Source organism: Ranitomeya imitator, chromosome 2 (genome assembly GCF_032444005.1).
Source record: "Ranitomeya imitator isolate aRanImi1 chromosome 2, aRanImi1.pri, whole genome shotgun sequence".
Classification (NCBI taxonomy): Eukaryota; Metazoa; Chordata; class Amphibia; order Anura; family Dendrobatidae; genus Ranitomeya; species Ranitomeya imitator.
In genome coordinates this window covers 735948562-735970397 of record NC_091283.1, presented here as the reverse complement: position 1 = coordinate 735970397, position 21836 = coordinate 735948562, and the positions used below count along the sequence as shown (strand labels likewise).

Below are 21836 nucleotides of genomic sequence, written 5' to 3'. Positions count from 1 at the left end.
CACTAACTAGTCACTGGCAGTGCAGATAGAAGCCACTATTAAAATGCACTTTTACAAAGCTCCACAAGATGGTGATATTGTCAAGATATCGTCAGAACACCTGTATTCAAGGTAAGTCATTGACATTAGGGATGTGCGAGAGTGCTCAGATAAGGTGCTATCCGGGTATGTTCGTGTCCTAATCGAGTATTTTTGGCGTGCTTGAAAAATATGCTCAAGTCGCCGCCGCAGCATGTCTCGCAGCTGTTCAACAACCGCAACACATACCAGGATTTCCTGTTTGTTAGGCAATCCCTGTATGTGTTGCGGCTGTTGAAAAGCTGCGAGACATACAGCTGTGGGGACTCGAACATAGTATTTGAGCACGTAGAAAAAAACTCGATTAGGACATTTATAGAAATCAATATACGGATGAAACTTACAGGCTATTCTGACGTAAGCTCTGCGGCTCTTGGTTGTGCCTGCTGAACTCCATGCAACACATTGGCACCAGTAATCTTCCAAACCAAAGAGTTCTTCTACCTGCTGTCTGGAAACCTCGATCTGGACCTCTCGTACAACAAGGCCTGGTGATTAGAAAAACATATTAGAAATATCTGTTTCCCAAAAAGGAAAATGTTCTCCTAAGAATACTACATTGCACAATATGAAGCGACCAAAATCTCAAACATGAAAATAAATAGTTGATAGCAGCATTATTAGGCCGGGGTCACACTTGCGTGTGCAATGCGAAAAACTCACGTGAGTCTCTCGCATCTATACCCGGCACTGCTGCCGGAAATCGGGACCAGAGCATGCGGCTGCATGTATTTCTATGCAGGTGCACACTCCGGTCCGAGTGCCGGCGGCAGTGCTGGGTATTGAGACGCAAGACTCGTGCGAATTTCTCACAAGTGTGACCACCGGCCTTATAGTGATAGACATAAAATACCATTAGTCTCAATCATGTTCCTTAAACTTCAACGAAGACAGTTTGTAAGCTAAAAAAAGCAAACAAAAAAAAAAGATATTTCTTGTAAAGAATCCCTTCCACAATCCATGTATATACACATAAATGTATTTATAGTATTCAGTAAATTTAATTGATGCGAGAGACTCGCGCGAGTTTCTGGCATTACACACACAAGTGTGACCCCGGCCTTTCAAAGGACATGTACATAGATATTTTTTCTAAAGTTTGCTCAAGAGCAACGAATCATCTGAAATAATAATAATAAAATATATATGTATATATACATATACATACTGTATATATATATATGTATATATATATATATATATATATATATCTTTGAACTCCCGCAGCTCTGGCAGTTTATGATGATCCAGATGTGATGTTGTGTATCCGGTATATCAGTCAACTGAGCACTGCGCCAATCATTGCCTTATGGGTCAGGTCTAGTGATGAGCGAATATTCTCGTTACTCGAGATTTCTCGAGCACGCTCGGGGGTCCTCCGAGTATTTTTTAGTGCTCGGAAATTTACCGTAGTTTTTATTGCCGCAGCTGAATGATTTACATCTGTTAGCCAGCATAAGTACATGTGGGGATTCCCTAGCAACCAGGCAACCCCCACATGTACTTATGCTGGCTAACAGATGTAAATCATTCAGCTGCGGCAATAAAAACTAAAATTTCCGAGCACTAAAAAATACTCGGAGGTCACCCGAGCGTGCTCGAGAAATCTCGAGTAATGAGTATATTCGCTTATCACTAGTCATGTCGCGCGCTATGCATACCAATGACTGGATGCAGCAGTCAGGAGAAAGATGGATTGTTTGGTAACAATGACAAGCTGCTACTTATGTTGGATTTCTTTTAGATCATTGCCTACTCCTGAGGAGATTTTAAAATATTCCAGAAAACCCACTTTAAGGGTTGAGGCTAAAATTTGATTGTACTTCTTGGGTTCTCAGTCATCTGTGTTCATATGTAAAAATCATCTTCAGAAAGGAAGAGGACTGGAACTGTAGTAGCAATGCTGAAAGTCAATATCGACCCTTTAAAAAGCCCTGCTCATTTGCAGACATACGATTTGGGATATTTGCCCTTCATCAGTGCAAAGCAGAAGAATTGATTTGGCTGTGCGAGTAATCTGTAAACAGGGATCCAAAGGGGCAAAGTTTCTACATGTGGAGAGTGCAAAGTTATCATAAAGAGACTCATAGATCATGCAATGCTCCCCTGGAGATTCTCAGAGGCCTGTAAGTCTCCGTACAATGACTTATCACTCTCTACCGCAAAAAAACTTTACCTTTTAGACCTCCTGGGTGCATATGACACTTTGCATTTCAAAACAATTGCCTAAAGTTACCTGTTAACTCATCAACTCTTTCTTTAGTGATATGGTCATTCTGGTTCACCCACTCTCCATTGCACTTAAAGTAGATCTGTATGGCTGGGTTAGCTTTGCAGATAAGTTCTACTGGCTTGTTCTTTACTATGTAGGCATCTTCTGGTTCCAAGAGAAAATGTGGCAAAGATTCTGCAGGTGCTGACGGGAAAGAGTCTGGCAGTACATCACTATACTCGCTTCCTGAAAGCAAAAGAAAATATTATTTAGAAAGTAATATATATATATCTTTATTTTCGAATTTTCATTTAAAGACAATGAAAATATTATCAATTAACAACAGAAGAGTCATATAAATTTGGTACATACAACCTCATACACAACACACAAACACACAATCATATCGGTCCCCATGCCATCCCCCTTTTCTAGAAATGTCATTAACACCTTATGCAGACATATGATAAAACTAAATATAGAGAAGTCTCTGTTGGGAACTCTGCTGGGAACGTTATTGGACGGTGTCTGCTATTGCTAACCACCATCTCCAGGCCTTATCAAACTTATATGCACATTTCCTATTCATATAGAGGACCTTACAGTCATGGCCAAAAGTATTGACACCCCTGCAATTCTGTCAGATAATACTCAGTTTCTTCCTGAAAATGATTGCAAACACAAATTGTTTGGTATTATTATCCTCATTTAATTTGTCTTAAATGAAGAAACACAAAATAGAATGAAGCAAAAAGCAAAACATTGATCATTTCACACAAAACTCCAAAGATGGGCCAGACAAAAGTATTGGCACCCTCAGCCTAATACTTGGTTGCACAACCTTTAGCCAAAATAACTGCGACCAACCGCTTCCGGTAACCATCAATGAGTTTCTTACAATGCTCTGCTGGAATTTTAGACCATTCTTCTTTGGCAAACTGCTCCAGGTCCCTGATATTTGAAGGCTGCCTTCTCCAAACTGCCATTTTTAGATCTCTCCACAGGTGTTCTATGGGATTCAGGTCTGGACTCATTTCTGGCCACCCTAGAAGTCTCCAGTGCTTTCTCTCAAACAATTTTCTAGTGCTTTTTGAAGTGTCTTTTGGGTCATTGTCCTGCTGGAAGACCCATGGCCTCTGAGGGAGACCCAGCTTTCTCACACTGGGCCCTACATTATGCTGCAAAATTTGTTGGTAGTCTTCAGACTTCATAATGGCATGCACACGGTCAAGCAGTCCAGTGCCAGAGGCAGCAAAGCAACCCCAAAACATAAGGGAACCTCCGCCATATTTGACTGTAGGGGCAGTGTTCTTTTCTTTGAATGCCTCTTTTTTTCTCCTGTAAACTCTATGTTGATGCCTTTGCCCAAAAAGCTCTACTTTTGTCTCATCTGACCAAAGAACATTCTTTCAAAACGTTTTAGGCTTTTTCAGGTAAGATTTAGCAAACTCCAGCCTGGCTTTTTATGTCTCGGGGTAAGAAGTGGGGTCTTCCTGGGTCTCCTACCATACAGTCCCTTTTCATTCAGACGCAGACGGATAGTACGGGTTGACACGGTTGTACCCTCGGACTGCAGGGCAGCTTGAACTTGTTTGGATGTTAGTCAAGATGCTTTATCCAACATCCGCACAATCTTGTGTTGAAATCTCTTGTCAATTTCTCTTTTCCGTCCACATCTAGGGAGGTTAGCCACAGTGCATTGGCTTTAAACTTCTTGATGACACTGCGCATGGTAGACACAGGAACATTCAGGTCTTTGGAGATGGACTTGTAGCCTTGAGATTGCTCATTCTTCCTCACAATTTGGTTTCTCACGTCCTCAGACAGTTCTTTGGTCTTCTTTCTTTTCTCCATGCTCAATGTGGTACACACAAGGACACAGGACAGAGGTTGAGTCAACTTTAATCCATGTCAACTGGCTGCAAGTGTGATTTAGTTATTGCCAACACCTGTTAGGTGCCACAGGTAAGTTACAGGTGCTGTTAGTTACACAAATTAGAGAAGCATCACATGATTTTTCGAACAGTGCCAATACTTTTGTCCACCCCCTTTTTTTATGTTTGGTGTGGAATTATATCCAATTTGGCTTTAGGACAATTCTTTTTGTGTTTTTTCATTTAAGACAAATGAAATGAAGATAAAAATACCAAATAATTTGTGTTTGCAATCATTTTCAGGAAGAAAATGAGTATTATCTGACAGAATTGCAGGGGTGTCAATGCTTTTGGCGATGACTGTATATAGTGGAGTATATTTGCTAATTTCAGCCAGTGGAACATACAGGGGACTTCTGGGAATGTACATGCCATTATACGGTAATAATTTTTCCAGAACAGAAAAAAATAAACATAAATTAGGAGTCTATCGTAAGACCCATCAATAAGCTCATCTATAATACCCAGCAGGCACACTTTAGAAGACAACACCCTAGGGAACTCAAAGTGTTCAGGAATAAACAGCAATAGATCAGACCAGAATGGAAGAATTTTTGGACAGGACCAAATTGAGTGCAGAAAGGAGCTCACAGCTGCATGACAATGAAAATACAAATAACCAAGCGCCATCCCAAACCTCCTCAGCCTTTCTGGAGTGTAGTAAAGTCTGTTTATAAATTTTATCTGGATCAAACAGTCTCTAGCACTCACCAGTGAGGAATAAAATGTATCTTCCACCTCTGCCCATTCCTCCCCTGTCAAGTATGGTATGTCTACCACCCTTTTCACATAAACCTTATCATAAGGTCTGACAAAAGATGACTGGAAAAGAAAATATGCTTTTGTTTAGGGGTTTAGGTAAATCTGGGGTCACCAAGAGCCCCTACACTTTTGAAAAGGCTATGGACACTGCATGAAACATTTGTATGTATAGGAACTTAGCAGTATCAGGCATCTTCTTAGGTAAGCAATTTGGAGAAATCTGAAAAATTATGAAAGGCAAATTTGACACCATACCATGCACAGAGGACCACATCAGGCGAAGAACAAATATGGAAGGTGAGGACTAAACCAAAGTGGCACCCTACGCGAAACTAGTGACGTACCTGAGCCCCTCAATATATTCTGTGCATTTGCCCTCTCTGGCTACTGTCTTTAGAGGGATTTGAGCTGATGAGACTGCATTACATCTTGAGTAGGTTAACACTTCTTAAGAACCCATTAACGATCCTGCTAGTGGAGTGTCAGCATTGTTCATGTCAATATCTATCCACCAATAGGCGTACACTAACTTAGCAACCAGGAAGTAAAAGAATAAGTTAGGGGCCACCAGGAATTCATGATGATTCACACTTGCAAACTAGATAAACTTAAACTAGGGAGCCCCTCTTGCCAGTTAAAGGTACCCACCAAACTTTCCAAGAGTCAAAATGTTTCTCTAGTAATCATAACTGGGGAAGAATGAAATAAATATAAGAATTTGGGAAAATATTTCATTTTAAAGAGATTTATGAGCCTAATAGGAGTTCAATGGAGATGTTTTTGGACTTGAGTTGCCTCCCTGTCTCTGCTATTACAGGATCAACATTAGTGCAATAAATTGTTCTACCTTTTGAGAAACAATAGTTTTTTCTGTTAAGGACCCTTCGATTAAATTGTTGATGTCCTAAATCTGTCGAATAGCCAGGGCAAATTGCTCATTGGCCACTGCAAACAGCAGAGGAGCCAAGGGGCAACCCTGTCTAGTCCCTCTTTATAAAGGAAAAGGTTGCAATATATAGTTTAATTTCTTACTCTAGGAGAATCGTACAATAGTTTGACCCAAGTACAAAAATTGGGACCAAGCTGGAGGTGTGACAGTAGTGAATGCAAATATTGCTATTCGACAGAGTCACAGGTTTTACATACATCCAGGGACAAAAAAAAAATGAGATCGATCATCATGAACAGCAGCTATATTTAAGAATAACATGCTAAGAGGGCTGACTAGACTGGGAACCCTCCCTAAGTGGAATATCTCATACAGAAATATAGATTTTGAAATGCTAATTTATTCAAATACAAGTAGAAATTAGAATCAGTCACATACATCGGATCAAAACAAAGGTTACTTGGTACAATGTGTACATGCGACACAACAATCGGACGTTTCGACCCTCCCGGGTCTTAGTCTAAGGTCGCTTAATCCAGGTATAATGAGTGGCTTTATTAGGAGCGAAGTAATTTCCAGGGGCGGTAACTGCTCTCTAGATGTGTGACCTGGTTGGTGATCCGTTTCAGAATGGGGACCTTGATGGGTAGTGTGGAGACCAGACTGAACCAAAGGATCCATTTTGTCTCCCAGATGAAATCTGCTTCTGCACAGCAAACTTGACATTTCCTTTTATAGAAGTAATCACGCGCGCATTTCTCCTTGATATTGTAGCCTTTCACCCACATACCAGATATTGTAACTTTTCACTAGTATAGATTTGCTTTGTAAGTGATTATGAAATATGAGCGCTTGTGCGCATGTCTGTAAATGCCTAACTTCTTACTATATAAAGAAGGGGCAGCGCCCAGTGAGGCAGGCGTGCTCCGGGGCTACCCCTGTTTATGAACACACAACCTTTGTGCTGCGTGTCATTTACTTGGATTCCTCAATCCAGGAAGCCAGGGACGGAAGAGGACTCAACAGGTAGTATGTGGTCTAAGCGGCATCCGCATCTTGCTAATATAAATTCCTTTGTGAATATGGAAACCTTATTAGGTGAATGAGCGACGCTCCTGCATCCTGCTGTGACACAGTGAAGTTGGATGCATTCATGCGACTAAGCTCCTCCTGGATATCCAGTGAACCGGATGATCTATCTGTTTGGTGTCCCAAGGAGGAATGGTGTTGCATGAATGCTCTAAATTGCCCATATCACCATCTTAGCAATTACAAGTAGGAGAATGTCAATCATAACCTGGGGGCATGAATAGAGACTGTGAAGATAACGTCCTCTTGGACTAATTCAGGAGACTCTGCATATGTGAATGATGATAATAAAAACAATTTTTGTGGAAATACAAAAAAAACTGTATTGTTTACCACAGACATTATTTTTTTTTGCCATGATCACGGCTCTAAGGCCGGAGTCACACTACAGCGAGATATGGCCGAATCTCGCAGGTTAAAACCAAGCTCTGGCACCAGCACTCCGGAGCAGAGAGTGCGGCTCCATGTATTGCTATGCGGCCGCACGCTCCGCTCTGGAGTGCCGGTGCCAGAGCTTGGTTTTAACCTGCGAGACTCGGCCGTATCTCGCTGTAGTGTGACTCCGGCCTAAGTCATAATGAGGGCGATTTGATAGGCCTGAATAACATGACAGGTTCTCTTTATTTTTACATAAATTAATTTTACTAAAATTTATATGCATAGTACATCTCCTTTCACAATTCTTTGAAGGAGAAAACTGAGGCAAAAACAAAACAACAATAAAAGGAATAAAAGAAATCCAAATAACATAAAATGGAAAATAAAAGTAATACTTGTCTAGGATGATCTACTATATAAAAAAAAGAATCATAATAATAAAGGCAAAATCGCAAAAGGATGAGTGCAGGGAGATTTGCTGCCTCGTTTAAAATCCATTTAGGCAAAATTGACTTTTCATTTCCAGTTTTAACACGGCACTAAGAGAAAGCGGCAGGACATTTGTCATAATCCATTAACTGCTCTTTTGGAAACGATGAATTAAACTCCAGGCTAATTTCTTCATCTAGCTGTGTCTTTCCTTCACTTGATGTCACCATATCTTGTACCATTGACTGGCACAGAAATGTCATCCTGACTTCATTACAAGAACTATAATTTTCTCAGCAATCCCAATTGTATGGGGTCCCAAGGTAATTAGAAGACAAAGCGATCTCCCACTGCCTTGGCTTAAGGGTAGTTGTTTCAGAATTGAAAATGAACGACATCCTGTGGCTGGGCATTTTAGGCTAGGTGGGTTACAAACAAGGAGGAAAAACTGGAAAATTAGTGGAAAATTCAGCCAGCAAATGTGCCAAGTTGCTTTTGGAAGTTGGCAAGAAATTGAAGCCAATTATTAACCACATCTCTGTAAATGTTTGTGGAAAATGAAGCTCGCTTCTGTTTCTCCCCCTGGTGAAATTAGACATTCTATCGCTGGCAGAAAATAAATCAGAGGCCATTATGTATACCATGAATGTTACATTATTTATAAAGTGAATCTACTGTACTGGAACATAGGTGAAACGCTAATATTTGTATTGCGGAGCTACTAGATGCGTATAAAGTTGTCACACTGGGACTATATTTGCAGTGTTTGAGGCTGGTTGTCCACCTCCTACCATTTCATACATTATGGCTACACATTATGGTATGGTGAGGATGGTGAGAAAAAAAAATCACCATCAATTAAAATTAAAAATAGTTTAATTATTCATTTAGTACATGTCCACAGCTTATTACATAGCAGAATTGGATGCACCACTTATTTTATTTTTTTTTGCTACTGCTTCCTGTACTCGTGCTTTAGCCAGGGGCTATGCACCGAATAAGAGCTAGTTATCCAATGGCCATTTAAGTACATTTTCCTCTCATACAGAGATAATTTGTTTCCCTGATTTGAACACACAGGGGCTGCTAAACAGATGGCAGTAATGCATTTGAAAATCTATTTAAGACCCTAAGTAGGGGCTGCCGGCCTTGGAGACGCGGTTGGGTTTATTTAAGTATTGGTTTTCAAGTCACAACACTAAACACACACACAATCAAAACTATTATATTGTCATTTTTATTTCTCTTACCATTAATGGAAATTAATTCTACTCCAATGACAGGACTTATTTTTATGCTTATAATACAGATTGATTAATAGGCACATAAATTCAGTAGTTAGTATTGTCGCCATGCAGCGCTGGGGTCCGGAAGTCTGAATCCAACCAAGGACAACAGTTGCAATGAGCCTGTATGTTCTTACCATGTTGGCATATCATCTCTATAGGCATTCTATCTTCCCATGCGCCAAAAGCATACTGATAAGTTATGGTAATTGTTTTCATCTGACGTTGACACTAGCAAGTAGGTTTGTATTTAAGGTAGGAGTAATAGATTCAAAACCCTATTATTGTCAACTCTGTGGATTAAGTTGGGGCTAAAAATGCAACAATTAATAATAAAAATGAAAACCCTTCTATTAAATAAATAATTACTTTCATGCCTTAGGTTATAATTTCGATTTGGCCATAATGTAAGGGAGATTGATTTATATACATGCAATACCTAACTAGCAAATTTACATAACTACAAAATAATCATGTTTAAAAAAATCTTCAATTTTATGAACGTGTTATTCTGAACTGACAATGACACCTGCCACTGGACAGGACTTTATTCGCTGTAAAACAAGGTTGACCGCTCAATACATCCGATTTTCAATATAAATTTTTGAGCAACAAAAATCATTCAATACCATTACAAGACATGGCCTGCAAAGATTAACATTGGTCACCATTACATGTTAAGAAACCCATTACATCTACCTGGACCAATAGAAATCTATTTATGTACTCAATGACCCAATCCAACAAATTTGACATTGTACATCTTGTCTGAAAAATCCAAACCAATATGTGCTGAGAGTTCAGCCTATTTTGCTACTGTAAATCAGCCAATAATGCCACTGACTTTGCCCTTGTCATCTCCACTTAGCTGGACACAAGAAGTTGGAATAATAAAGTATTATTCCGAAGGCTAGCTCAGCATAGCTTTTAATAATGGAACTTAGAAACCTACTAAGATCATTGCCAATAATAATTCCTGATCAACAAAATTAAAATCATTGAAGATTATGGAAATTCAAAATTTAAGGGAATTTTTGTCCACCTTTGTGTCTGCTGTACCTGAGGAACTCAATCTCATCTAATTGGGTCTTTAAAGTAAGCTGGCAAACTCATCACTTATCTACTTGTCAAACCCTCAATCATTCAGCAATTTAACATCCATTATTTCTTAAACTTAAAAATGTAGAATTCTTTCTACTAAAACATGCCTGTATATTACTGAGGTGCCTGCACAGTGAAGGAATATATATAATGGAGCTATTCACATAAAGTAGGACCCATTGACACATAAGCATCGAGTCCCTTTGTGAAACACTTGCGGGGTCAGCATGCACGGTGTACTTAGTGTTTTATCTGTATGTCCTTTCTATTTGTCTTTAAATCCATCTGTTAGTAGAAGGAGGAAGCTGCAAATGTATGAAAATATCTCTATAATAAACTAAAAATCTGCTTATCTGCACTTGAAAAGATCTCAAGCTATAAATCTGCTTACAGGCCGTAGAAGATACAAAACCGTGCTTAACTAGCCTCTGAATTCAGTCCAAACTGGCAATGTTTGTGTCCTTCACTGCTTAGCTTACAGTCATTATTGTTTGTGTAAGCTTACCCTGGTATGTCGGATATTCCACATCCAGATTTTGTGGTTGGATCCAAAGGGTAAGAAAAAAAAAAGAAATATTTGACTTTGGCCATTACATCTGCACATCCAAATTCTCACATCCCGTATTTGGATTTTTGCATCTACAGTCACCTAAGGCTATGTGCACATGATGCGGATTTGTTGCGGATCCGCACTGTGATGTACAGTATAATGTTATTCAATGAGAAAAAAAAAGAAGTGCAGATGGTGTGGAAAAATCAGTGCGGAATTGCTGCGGATTTCAAAGAAGTGCATGTGCGGCTGTGCGGATCTGCAGCGTTTCTGCACCCCTCCATGTTAAAATTCCGCAGTGGCAAAAACCGCTGAAAATCCGCATCAATTCCGCACAAAAACCGTGGTAAATCCGCGGCTGCGGATTCTGCCAGGAGATGGGGATTTTGTGCAGAAAATTCTGCACCTATTTTCCTACGTGTGCACATACCCTTAGGGCTCGTGCTCTCATCTGATTTTCTAGTACGAGTGGCATCTGTGGTTCTCACGGATAGCACTTGTAACTATGCTATTTGGGGAATATCGGAGACATGTCCGATTTTGATCTGAGTGTTGGATGAAAATCGGCAATGCAGGCCTATGGGTCAGTGAAAAAAAAAAATCGGACATCTGAGTGCAGTCCAATTTTCATTGACTATCAGAAAGGAGAAGGTGAAGAAACAGTTTTTTTCTGTCCATCTGCAAGAAAAACTGATGACACTGGTACTAAACTCTGGTCAGAATAATCGGTCTATTTTTCTCGTATGTGTAAAAATCAAAAGTGTGAATGAGACATTACAATAACTGTTCCAGTCACATTTCTGGACTTGTATTATTGGCTAACTTCCGTGCACTGATAGACCTACATCGGCCACAGCGGTACATCTTCGCTTCAATATTGCCTAATATCTGAAATTCACCACTGTTAGAATTCATTTTGTAATTTTTTTTGTCAAAACAAAACAGATCCTAGTACATTTCATAATATTGGTATAGGTTAGTATATTTTTGCTGTCCCAAGAAATAATAAGCAACGCATGGGCCAACATTTACCAAAGATTATTTAGCTGGAGACTCCATTTAACTTTGTAAAAGCCTTTGGAGCGTTTCGGCAGCTTCTTTCACACTTTCTTCACTACATTGGTTTTCAGCAATTTTGTCTGTGAACTGCTGATGCTTCTCATACACTTTAAAACTTCAAGAGTTTCTGGTTTCATCCATCCATTCACTTTGCCTAACAGGATTTCAATATAATAATGATAAGACTACTGGAGAAATTGTGCTCTTATAAGAACAGCTAAGGTGTCCTCTGTCGCTAAACATAGCAGCTTTCTCCCCTTGCCATCAAAGTATTTATCAGCATTTAAAACTTCTTCAGCTACATGAGGATATGCGGTCGCTAAGCCCCATCCAAATGAAAGCAATCCAGCCGTGCATGCACCTGCTGAGCCACAAGTGCTGATTCTATGACAGATGCTTATGTGAATTCTATGTACAGAAATTTCGGTTCCCTTAACTAAGAAATGCCTACAGTAGACTTCCTGTTCTAATCAGACTATTTTCTGCTACGAGGACCAATATTACACTTACAAGTTTACAACTGTTTGAACTTATCACCATTTATAACAAACTCCTACATACTTTTTTTTCTAGCTTCTATTTGTGCTGGCATTATAGCATTTGTACTGTATTTGGCTTATAATGCAAGATACTCAATGGTTCCTATAATACAAGACACCCCATAGAGAAATCCTAATTATTTTCTTAGCATCCACCAGTCTACCCAATGGAACCCAATGTGGTCTTCTGGAGTCTATTCAAAACGTGGTGCCCTGCAAAGTCAGGTGCCACAAATGTCTGTGAATTCTGATGGTTTAAGAAGCCAGATCTTAAGCCATTTTTAGACACACATGTAATTAGTGTAAGGGCTATTGTGAAGTCTGATGGGTAGCAGCCCTCCATAGGTGAACTGCCAAGCCCAGGAGAAGCAACCCTGCACCCCTGGGATTGAGTGATGTTTGAGACCAATGAGGCCAGCCAGTGCCTTTTGATGTGGTCGCTGTGAGGACTCCCGCAAAATCTGTGTAGCTGCATGGCACATAGTGACCTGCGTGGATGAAGAAGTGCCCAACTATCAGACTACATCAGTTTGGGATCGGAGGAGGGATGCCTTTATACAATCCTTAGTTGCCAGCGGTAGGAAGAGAGCTGAGGTACTTACCTGTAAGCCTGAGGTGCCATGAATGCCAAGGTCCAGGCTGAGAGGAGAAGTTTTAGTGCACATATGGTGCTATATGCAGAGGGAGTGAGGAGAGTTACTAGACATTGCCAGAAAGTCGCTGGGCTCACCATACCATGAGGGGCTGTAGGATCAGTGTTGAATAACTGTGGAGAGCTGTAATAATCATCAACAGCTCAAGTAAAAGTGATGTTTCTTTCCTGTTACACCCTAGGTCTGGACATTGCTTATTGAGACAGGCTGATCCTGCATTCTTCCACAACTTTACCTTTTTATTCTGCAGAGGATGGACCAATAGACCACCATGACCATTGGCAGCCATTAAGCCCCTGGCTTGGTGGAGGCTCTCACAGACAATACCTTTTCCCATCTAGTGATAACAATGCTATTTTTCGACCACTGGTCATCTATCCACCTCTGGTCTCAGATAGGCAATAGTTCTGGGAAGTACATTGCGATTAAAGATACCCATAGTTATAGCAATATATCTTATTGTATAAATTCCTAATATTTTAAGGCTCATGAACAGCCAATAAGTCTCTTTTATTGCTTTACTAATTACCGCACAGTGTGAAGTTTGACCAAGGAAAGCTTAGTACTGATACTCTTTTTCCTGCTACTGCTGTTGTGTATTTTATTTAATTGTGTATGATTGATTGAAGAGACTCATTCCAAGCCCGAAACGCAATGATTCAAACAGAACACAAATAAAAAGAGAACTTTTCATGGAAGAAAGCCTCAGATGTAATTCCTTATGACAGCACCATGTATAATCTATTTTGCCTTTCTATTAAATCAAGTGTGCTGTATTCAGGAACACCTGAAAGATTACAGAAACATAAGTGAAAAGGCACCAACTCTATACTTATAAAATGTGTTTCTTTACGAACACTACAGGTCCTTCTCAAAAAATTAGCATATAGTGTTAAATTTCATTATTTACCATAATGTAATGATTACAATTAAACTTTCATATATTATAGATTCATTATCCACCAACTGAAATTTGTCAGGTCTTTTATTGTTTTAATACTGATGATTTTGGCATACAACTCCTGATAACCCAAAAAACCTGTCTCAATAAATTAGCATATCAAGAAAAGGTTCTCTAAACGACCTATTACCCTAATCTTCTGAATCAACTAATTAACTCTAAACACATGCAAAAGATACCTGAGGCTTTTATAAACTCCCTGCCTGGTTCATTACTCAAAACCCCCATCATGGGTAAGACTAGCGACCTGACAGATGTCAAGAAGGCCATCATTGACACCCTCAAGCAAGAGGGTAAGACCCAGAAAGAAATTTCTCAACAAATAGGCTGTTCCCAGAGTGCTGTATCAAGGCACCTCAATGGTAAGTCTGTTGGAAGGAAACAATGTGGCAGAAAACGCTGTACAACGAGAAGAGGAGACCGGACCCTGAGGAAGATTGTGGAGAAGGACCGATTCCAGACCTTGGGGAACCTGAGGAAGCAGTGGACTGAGTCTGGTGTGGAAACATCCAGAGCCACCGTGCACAGGCGTGTGCAGGAAATGGGCTACAGGTGCCGCATTCCCCAGGTAAAGCCACTTTTGAACCATAAACAGCGGCAGAGGCGCCTGACCTGGGCTACAGAGAAGCAGCACTGGACTGTTGCTAAGTGGTCCCAAGTACTTTTTTCTGATGAAAGCAAATTTTGCATGTCATTCGGAAATCAAGGTGCCAGAGTCTGGAGGAAGACTGGGGAGAAGGAAATGCCAAAATGCCTGAAGTCCAGTGTCAAGTACCCACAGTCAGTGATGGTGTAGGGTGCCATGTCAGCTGCTGGTGTTGGTCCACTGTGTTTCATCAAGGTCAGGGTCAATGCAGCTAGCTATCAGGAGATTTTGGAGCACTTCATGCTTCCATCGGCTGAAATGCTTTATGGAGATGAAGATTTCATTTTTCAGCACGACCTGGCACCTGCTCACAGTGCCAAAACCACTGGTAAATGGTTTACGGACCATGGTATTACTGTGCTCAATTGGCCTGCCAACTCTCCTGACCTGAACCCCATAGAGAATCTGTGGGATATTGTGAAGAGAAAGTTGAGAGACGCAAGACCCAACACTCTGGATGAGCTTAAGGCCGCTATTGAAGCATCCTGGGCCTCCATAACATCTCAGCAGTGTCACAGGCTGATTGCCTCCATGCCACGCCGCATTGAAGCAGTCATTTCTGCCAAAGGATTCCCGACCAAGTATTGAGTGCATAACTGAACATTATTATTTGATGGTTTTTTTGTTTGTTATTAAAAAACACTTTTATTTGATTGGATGGGTGAAATATGCTAATTTATTGAGACAGGTTTTTTGGGTTATCAGGAGTTGTATGCCAAAATCATCAGTATTAAAACAATAAAAGACCTGACAAATTTCAGTTGGTGGATAATGAATCTATAATATATGAAAGTTTAATTGTAATCATTACATCATGGTAAATAATGAAATTTAACACTATATGCTAATTTTTTGAGAAGGACCTGTAGTTGAACTACACAAAAGGACTGTTTAGTCTTTTTAGACAGGCACAGAAATGTAATCTCTTTTCTGTCTTAGGCTACGTTCACATTTGCGTTGTTGTGTGTTGCGTCGTCGACGCATCGCACAATGCATGCAAAACGCATGCAAAAACGCATTGTTTTGTGACGCATGCGTCCATTTTTGGCCGATTTTGGAAAAAAAAATGCAACTTGCTGCGTCCTCTGAGCCCCGACGCTTGCGCCAAAAAAGACGCATACATCACAAAACGCAAGACAATGCATGTCCATGCGCCCCCATGTTAAATATAGGGGCGCATGATGCATGCGTCGCCGCGGTTGCGCCCGACGCACCGCAAATGTGAACGTAGCCTTAAAAGACAGAGAGTGCTTCCGATAAACACAAAGTGAGCCCATTTGAACTCTATTTGTATCATTATGGATTTTAGGTATTCAAAATGAACCCTTAGATGCAATGCACAAAAAGTGCGAAAAGTGCCAATATATGGCAACCGATGAACAATATGGCAGTATGCACAGCCCCGGTGAAATATACAATCCTGTGAAATCCCAAATATGCTTGTGTGCATGAATCCTTGATCTTGTAAATGATTTTATCTTTGGTCTAAACACAGCAGTAGAAGGGGTGTGCTAATATTTTGATCTAGTACTGTAATTAGTTGGGAGTGTAATAGAGAAGGCATTGCTTGATAAACCGTTAAGGTGCAGAAAACTATTCGATCAACACAATTGATAAATAAGACCTGCTTTCCAAAAGTATGAGCCATTTTTCACCTTCTTTGTTCTTTCCATAAATAAATACAAGAAAAAAAATCGACCTCCTAACTTTGCTTGACAACACAGAACTGTCTAGATAAAATAGTGTGAGCTTTATGTTCTTCCCACTATGGATTTTTATTTTTCTTTCACATTAAGTGACAGACTAGCTTAGTTTGAAAAAAGGCCCATAATTATTTTCTCTTGGCATATGGCCGAGGACGAATGTTCTACTAAATTAGTGTCAAGGTGAAGAGTAGCTGCAGCAGCTACATTTAGCTGAAGATAACACAGCTCCATCTCACGACAAAAATGTCCTATGGCATATTGGGGCTAGCCTAGACTACATTACACAATGACAATGATCATCACAAAGCTTTGTGCACCCATAAACAGGCTTTACAGGTATCCATCTAATTTCCAGAGATGACACTGAACCTCAATGTACGATTGTATCACATGATTAAATGGTAGGACATCACAAGGTCGCCACATGCTAATGTACACTTCCCTTGTTAGAGAAGCTCACCGTTCTTCTACATCACTTAACTATACTACAGCTAACCATAGTATTTTATTCTCAGCACTGGTAAGAGCTTGTACAGAACATTACCAAGTAATTAGTGAGTAAAGTTTTGGGTTCCCAACATGAGTTATTGATATTTGTAGCAACCATTTCAGCTCTTTCATAGGCCTTGCTGCATGGATTGATGTGAATGAAACATGGTGGAACACAGATGTACAGGCAACTCTTTGAAGTATCAGTAGGATTGTAGTTAGTTGTGCCTGGTTAACTGTTTATACCACAAAAAAAATGCATGTTTCTTTGTTGCTCTGCAAAGTATTGGACTGCAGAGTTCATATCTCAACTAAATTTGGTGCAAACTGATTTGCAGGACCTGGTCCAGTGGCCTCGTTGGTAATCTGTGGTTGCTAGACGGAAGCCTTGAAGACCACTTCCTACTTGACAACTATTCTTTTGAGTAGCCGCCCTGGTGAGATGTCACATGTGCATTAGGCCACAAAGAAGACATTGTCCCAAGCCAGCTAATGATAAGGAGAGCCATGGATGCTAGAGAATACGGGGAGGTTTTCAGGAGGGACACCTGGCAGACAATATATATCCAAGGTTATAGAACTAGATCTTAAAAACAGTGATAAAAGAGAATTATTGTTTTATACAGAGGTGGGAGAAAACGTATGTCATTTACCCACAGCGAGACCTCTACTTTGAAACATTTAGGTCAATTTATCTAATATTAACTCTCTTTTATTGCAGGGGACTCTGGTTTTGTGATAGGCTTCCTTCCACCTTCATTAGCCGAGGTGCTCCATTTTAATCTAAAAATGAAAAGTAGAGATATTTCCCAGGATCCTTTGTGACCCACTGTCCTATTAATGAGATTGTTTGACCTCTGACATCTGACAGCCCGGTGAGAGTGATGCTGCGCATTGTTCAGTCACACCTGGCTCTGTATCTCTCCCTCCGTTCAGCATTTTCCAGCCTAATCTCAGTGCTGTTTAGGCTGGAGCTGACAGGCATCTCAGCCGATTACAGCCGCTTACATAGATAGATACAGATATATTGCTATGTTGAAGCTTGTTGTGACATCTGCCCCGGGTAAATTATTAAACTCCTTTTTCCTGCACAATCTTATTTTTAACAATAATTATTTTGTAATCTCTTTTTCAGCCGCAAGGCGCAGCAATTTGTTGTCACGGAGTGTACACATGACCCTTCGCGCAAAGTTACCACTGACAACAAATTACGCATAGTAAACCTATCAACCCAAAACCAGTGCATGAAAAGTGATTATATTGTTACAGTTGGAGAGATAAAAAAACAAGAGGCGCTCCCTGTGTAACACTGAGGGATGGCGAGTTGGAGGGTTGGCTGCTCACCTGATCAGGTTGTGATACAGACGCTGTACTCACACCAAGAAATTATATAACAGCAGAACGGTGGATCCTGAGCGCTGCCACTGACAAAGGTTAATCCAAGCGGTAAGTATCCAAAACTTCCAATTTATTGCAAAACATTTCTTCGGAGAACCTAGTCCTACCTCAGGACCGATGCATCATGCCTCAGAAAGGAGTAGGTTCTACGCTAAAACATGTTGCAATAAATTTGAAATTTTTTATACTTACCGCCTGGATTAAACCTTAGTCAGCGGCACACCCAAGATCAATAGGACTCCTCTCTCCTTTACTTATATCGTTACACTGAAATATATTAAGGCAGCAAGGGAACAGTCAGTTCTTAAAGCGGATTTGCGGGAAACAGGAAAAGTGGGCACTTATAAGGATCTGAGTACGGTAACTATGCTAAGGTCTAACTTGTGATGGGTGAATTCAGCAGGAAAAAAGAAAGAAACCAGAACGTATCGTTCCTAATCACGTCTGACCACTTTTAACTAACAACCCAGCATAGCCAGCCACTAGACTCTAAAACTTAACATTTAATATGTATACCTCTAAAATTATGGACATATCATCCAGGGTGGTTATACTAACCAAAGGGCTTCATTAAGTAGGCTCAAACTTGGGGACTGCCCTTGTTAGGGCGGGAGTCTTATACACGGGGCACGACAGGGAAGATAGCTTCAAACCCTTCCCCCCCACCTACCTATATCTTTTTTTTTTTTTTTTCTTCTCCCCCCCATTGGAAAAGGTCTATTGGTCTCCGTCCCATGCCGTGCTCTCAATAAGCACAAGAATCTACAGCAAGAAGAGAGACAGCAATTGGGTGAGATCATGCCATTTTTCTTGTCTAGTGCACGTTTAAACATGAGCACCTAATTGTTTTTAAAGTACACATAATTTTAGAGGTATACATATTAAATGTTAAGTTTTAGAGTCTAGTGGCTGGCTATGCTGGGTTGCTAACTTGTGATGGCTAGACTACTGCATCAGAAGATCTCCAAAAGGGCTTCTATTGTGGTGTGCTCCAAAGGATAACAAATTGGTGAACTGGTGACAGGACTCACTAATGCATACGCGGCATGAATGCTAGCCCATCTGGTCTAATTACATAGAAAAGCTACAGCAGTGAAATGGTCTATGGCAGAAAGGTGTCAGAAGACCCCATCCATTACAAATAACTGCATACGAGTCTGCATAGCTGAAAACCAGTTAAAGTGACTGTGTTAAACCTTGTCTACCTCTTAAAGGGCCTATAATGGGGCATTTATGAGGCACGTTCTTGTGATTGATGACTCACATTGCAAGCTTCCCTGTTTGTGTGCCAACATCTTGATGCAAAAATAAAAAACGTTCATGATACATCAGTTTTGGTGACACCAGGTGGGCAAATTTTTCTATTAGGAAAGAACACTTTCTGAATAACATCTAGATCCATGAATAGCAGAGCAATATATGTAAGTGTTCAATGTCACAAAAGATAGCAGACCAGAATCATTAGTTTACTAGTATATACAAATGTTTGCATAAGCTGGGTCAGCCAGTATGAGCAATAGATGCAGCAGTTATGTGAAACTTACTGTGGCTTGCAAAAGTATTCACCCACCTTGGCTTTCTACCTATTTTATTACATTACAACCTGTGTTTAAATATTTTTGTAATTCCATTTGTGTGTGATGCATCAGCACTAAATAGTCTAAGTTGATGGAGTGAAGTGAGAAAAATATAGGCATAAATTAAATTTATGGGATTAAATAATTCAAAATTTGAATGTGCATATGTATTCAACCCTTTTGCTATGAAGTCCTTAAAAATTACCTTCATAAGTCACATGCTTAGTGAAAGGAAGTCCACCTGTGTGCAATGTAAGTGTCACATGGTCTGTTACTATATACACACTTTTTCTGAAAGGCCACAACAAACCTGTCAAGAGAGGGCTGCCCACCAAAGCTATCAGCTCTTGCAAAGAGGGCAGAGAGGCAGCACAGAGACCAAAGGTAACCCTGAAGGAACTGCAGCATTCCCAAGCAGATACTGGAGTATCTGTCCATACGATCACAATAAGCCGTACACGCGATAGAAGTGACCTTTACGGAAGAGTGGGCAGTAAAAAGCCTTTACTTACACAGAAAAATTGTAAGGCTCGTTTTGAGTTTGTCAAAATACATGACGGACACTCCCCAAATGTATGGAGGAAGGTGCTGAGTTCAGATGTGGCCAAAATTGAACTTTTTGGCCACCAAGGTAAACGCAATGTCTGGTGCCAAACGATCATAGCTCATCATCCCAAGAATAACATACCCACCGTAAAACATGGTAGTGGCAGCATATTAGTGTAGGGATATTTTCAGCAGCAGGGAAATGGAAAATTGCTGAGGGAAAGATGGATGTTTTGAAATACAGGAATATTCTTGAGTAAAACCTGTTTCAGTCAGTGATTTGAGTCTGGGACTGAAGATTATTGTTCACCAGAGGAAACCATTTAACTTGATGGAGCTGGAGCAGTTTTGCCTTGAGGAATGGGTAAAAATCCTAGTGGCAAGATGTGGAAAGCTTAAAGAGCTTAAACCTTAAAGAGACACATCAAAAGTGACTTGCAGCTGTAACTGGCACAAAAGGAGTCACTACAAATCATCAACTTTAAGGGGTTGAATAGTTAAACATATGGAAGTATTCTGTTATTTTGCTCTATTTATTGTTTGTCTCACAATAAAAAGAAAGCCAAATGTTCACAGTTGTAGGCATGTTTTTACATGAACTGATGCAAACCTTCAAAAAGCCTAGTTTAATTCCAGGTTACAAGACAGACAAACACAAAAAATGCCAAGGGGGGCGAATACTGTCATGTGACATTAAAGTCTATCACTACTTTTTGATTGTGATCAAAGGTGGCCATACCACTAGTGCAACTTGGGACCCAGGAGATAAGGGGGCCCACTACCACCTCTAACGCAGGTGAAATTGTGCATTATGATGAGATATTGGACTGCCAAGTGCCAATATTTTTGTTGTTTCCCAGTGGCTCTCTTCTGTCTGTGTTACCTCCTGTTCATGGTGCCCCATCCCATAGCTAGAATTACATATCAGGCAGGAGATGCACAGCGAGTAACATTTAATGTAAGGGTATATGACATTAATTTATAAAATGGCCAACCCCTTTTAGCACATAGCTTCTTGAACGCACAATCATGTTAGGTCATACACAGGGTCATAAGAAGCTGTATTATGTTCCGCTGTTCTATTTTCTGGTATCTACAGTTGAGCAGTTGATCTGCTTGAGTATTATTCTCCTACTAAGAAAACAAGAAAGCCTTTATTATTTCTCATTTATGTTTAAAGAACAGGGACAAAAGATATGAGAAATAACTGCTAGCAATCTTTGTTAGCGTCACCAACAGCAAGCTCACAAGCTTTGTATGTCCCTCTGGCTGCTGAAGGAGTAAATGAGTGCCATTAACCTATGCTCTCCGACGTTCACTGCCGTAAATCTAATCAGCCTCTATCCTGGCCCATGGCAGACACAAGGCTTCTCTATCCCTTATGCCTCATTATAGGATAAATAAATGACATACCTCTAAAACAAGAAAAGTCAGATTACTTTCTGTTAGTTTAGGTTTCACGACCACTAAACTATAGTAACACAAAAATGTCAACTATGACTGGACATCAACTGCCACTTGAACAGGCGTAGACCCAATAACATAACCCAATAT

At 40.2% G+C, this 21836-nt stretch overlaps 1 protein-coding gene across 2 annotated transcripts in view; it reads right to left on the bottom strand.

Moving 5' to 3' along the window:
* Positions 1 to 21836, bottom strand: part of UNC5B (unc-5 netrin receptor B) — a 238916-nt gene that overhangs the window by 38937 nt on the left and 178143 nt on the right. For both annotated transcript variants that reach the window (XM_069753210.1, XM_069753209.1), the window contains exons 2-3: positions 2315 to 2536; positions 423 to 566 (exon numbers count right to left, since the gene is read on the bottom strand). In XM_069753210.1, the coding sequence (XP_069609311.1) occupies positions 423 to 566; positions 2315 to 2536 (366 nt within the window). The remainder of the gene's footprint in view (positions 1 to 422; positions 567 to 2314; positions 2537 to 21836) is intronic.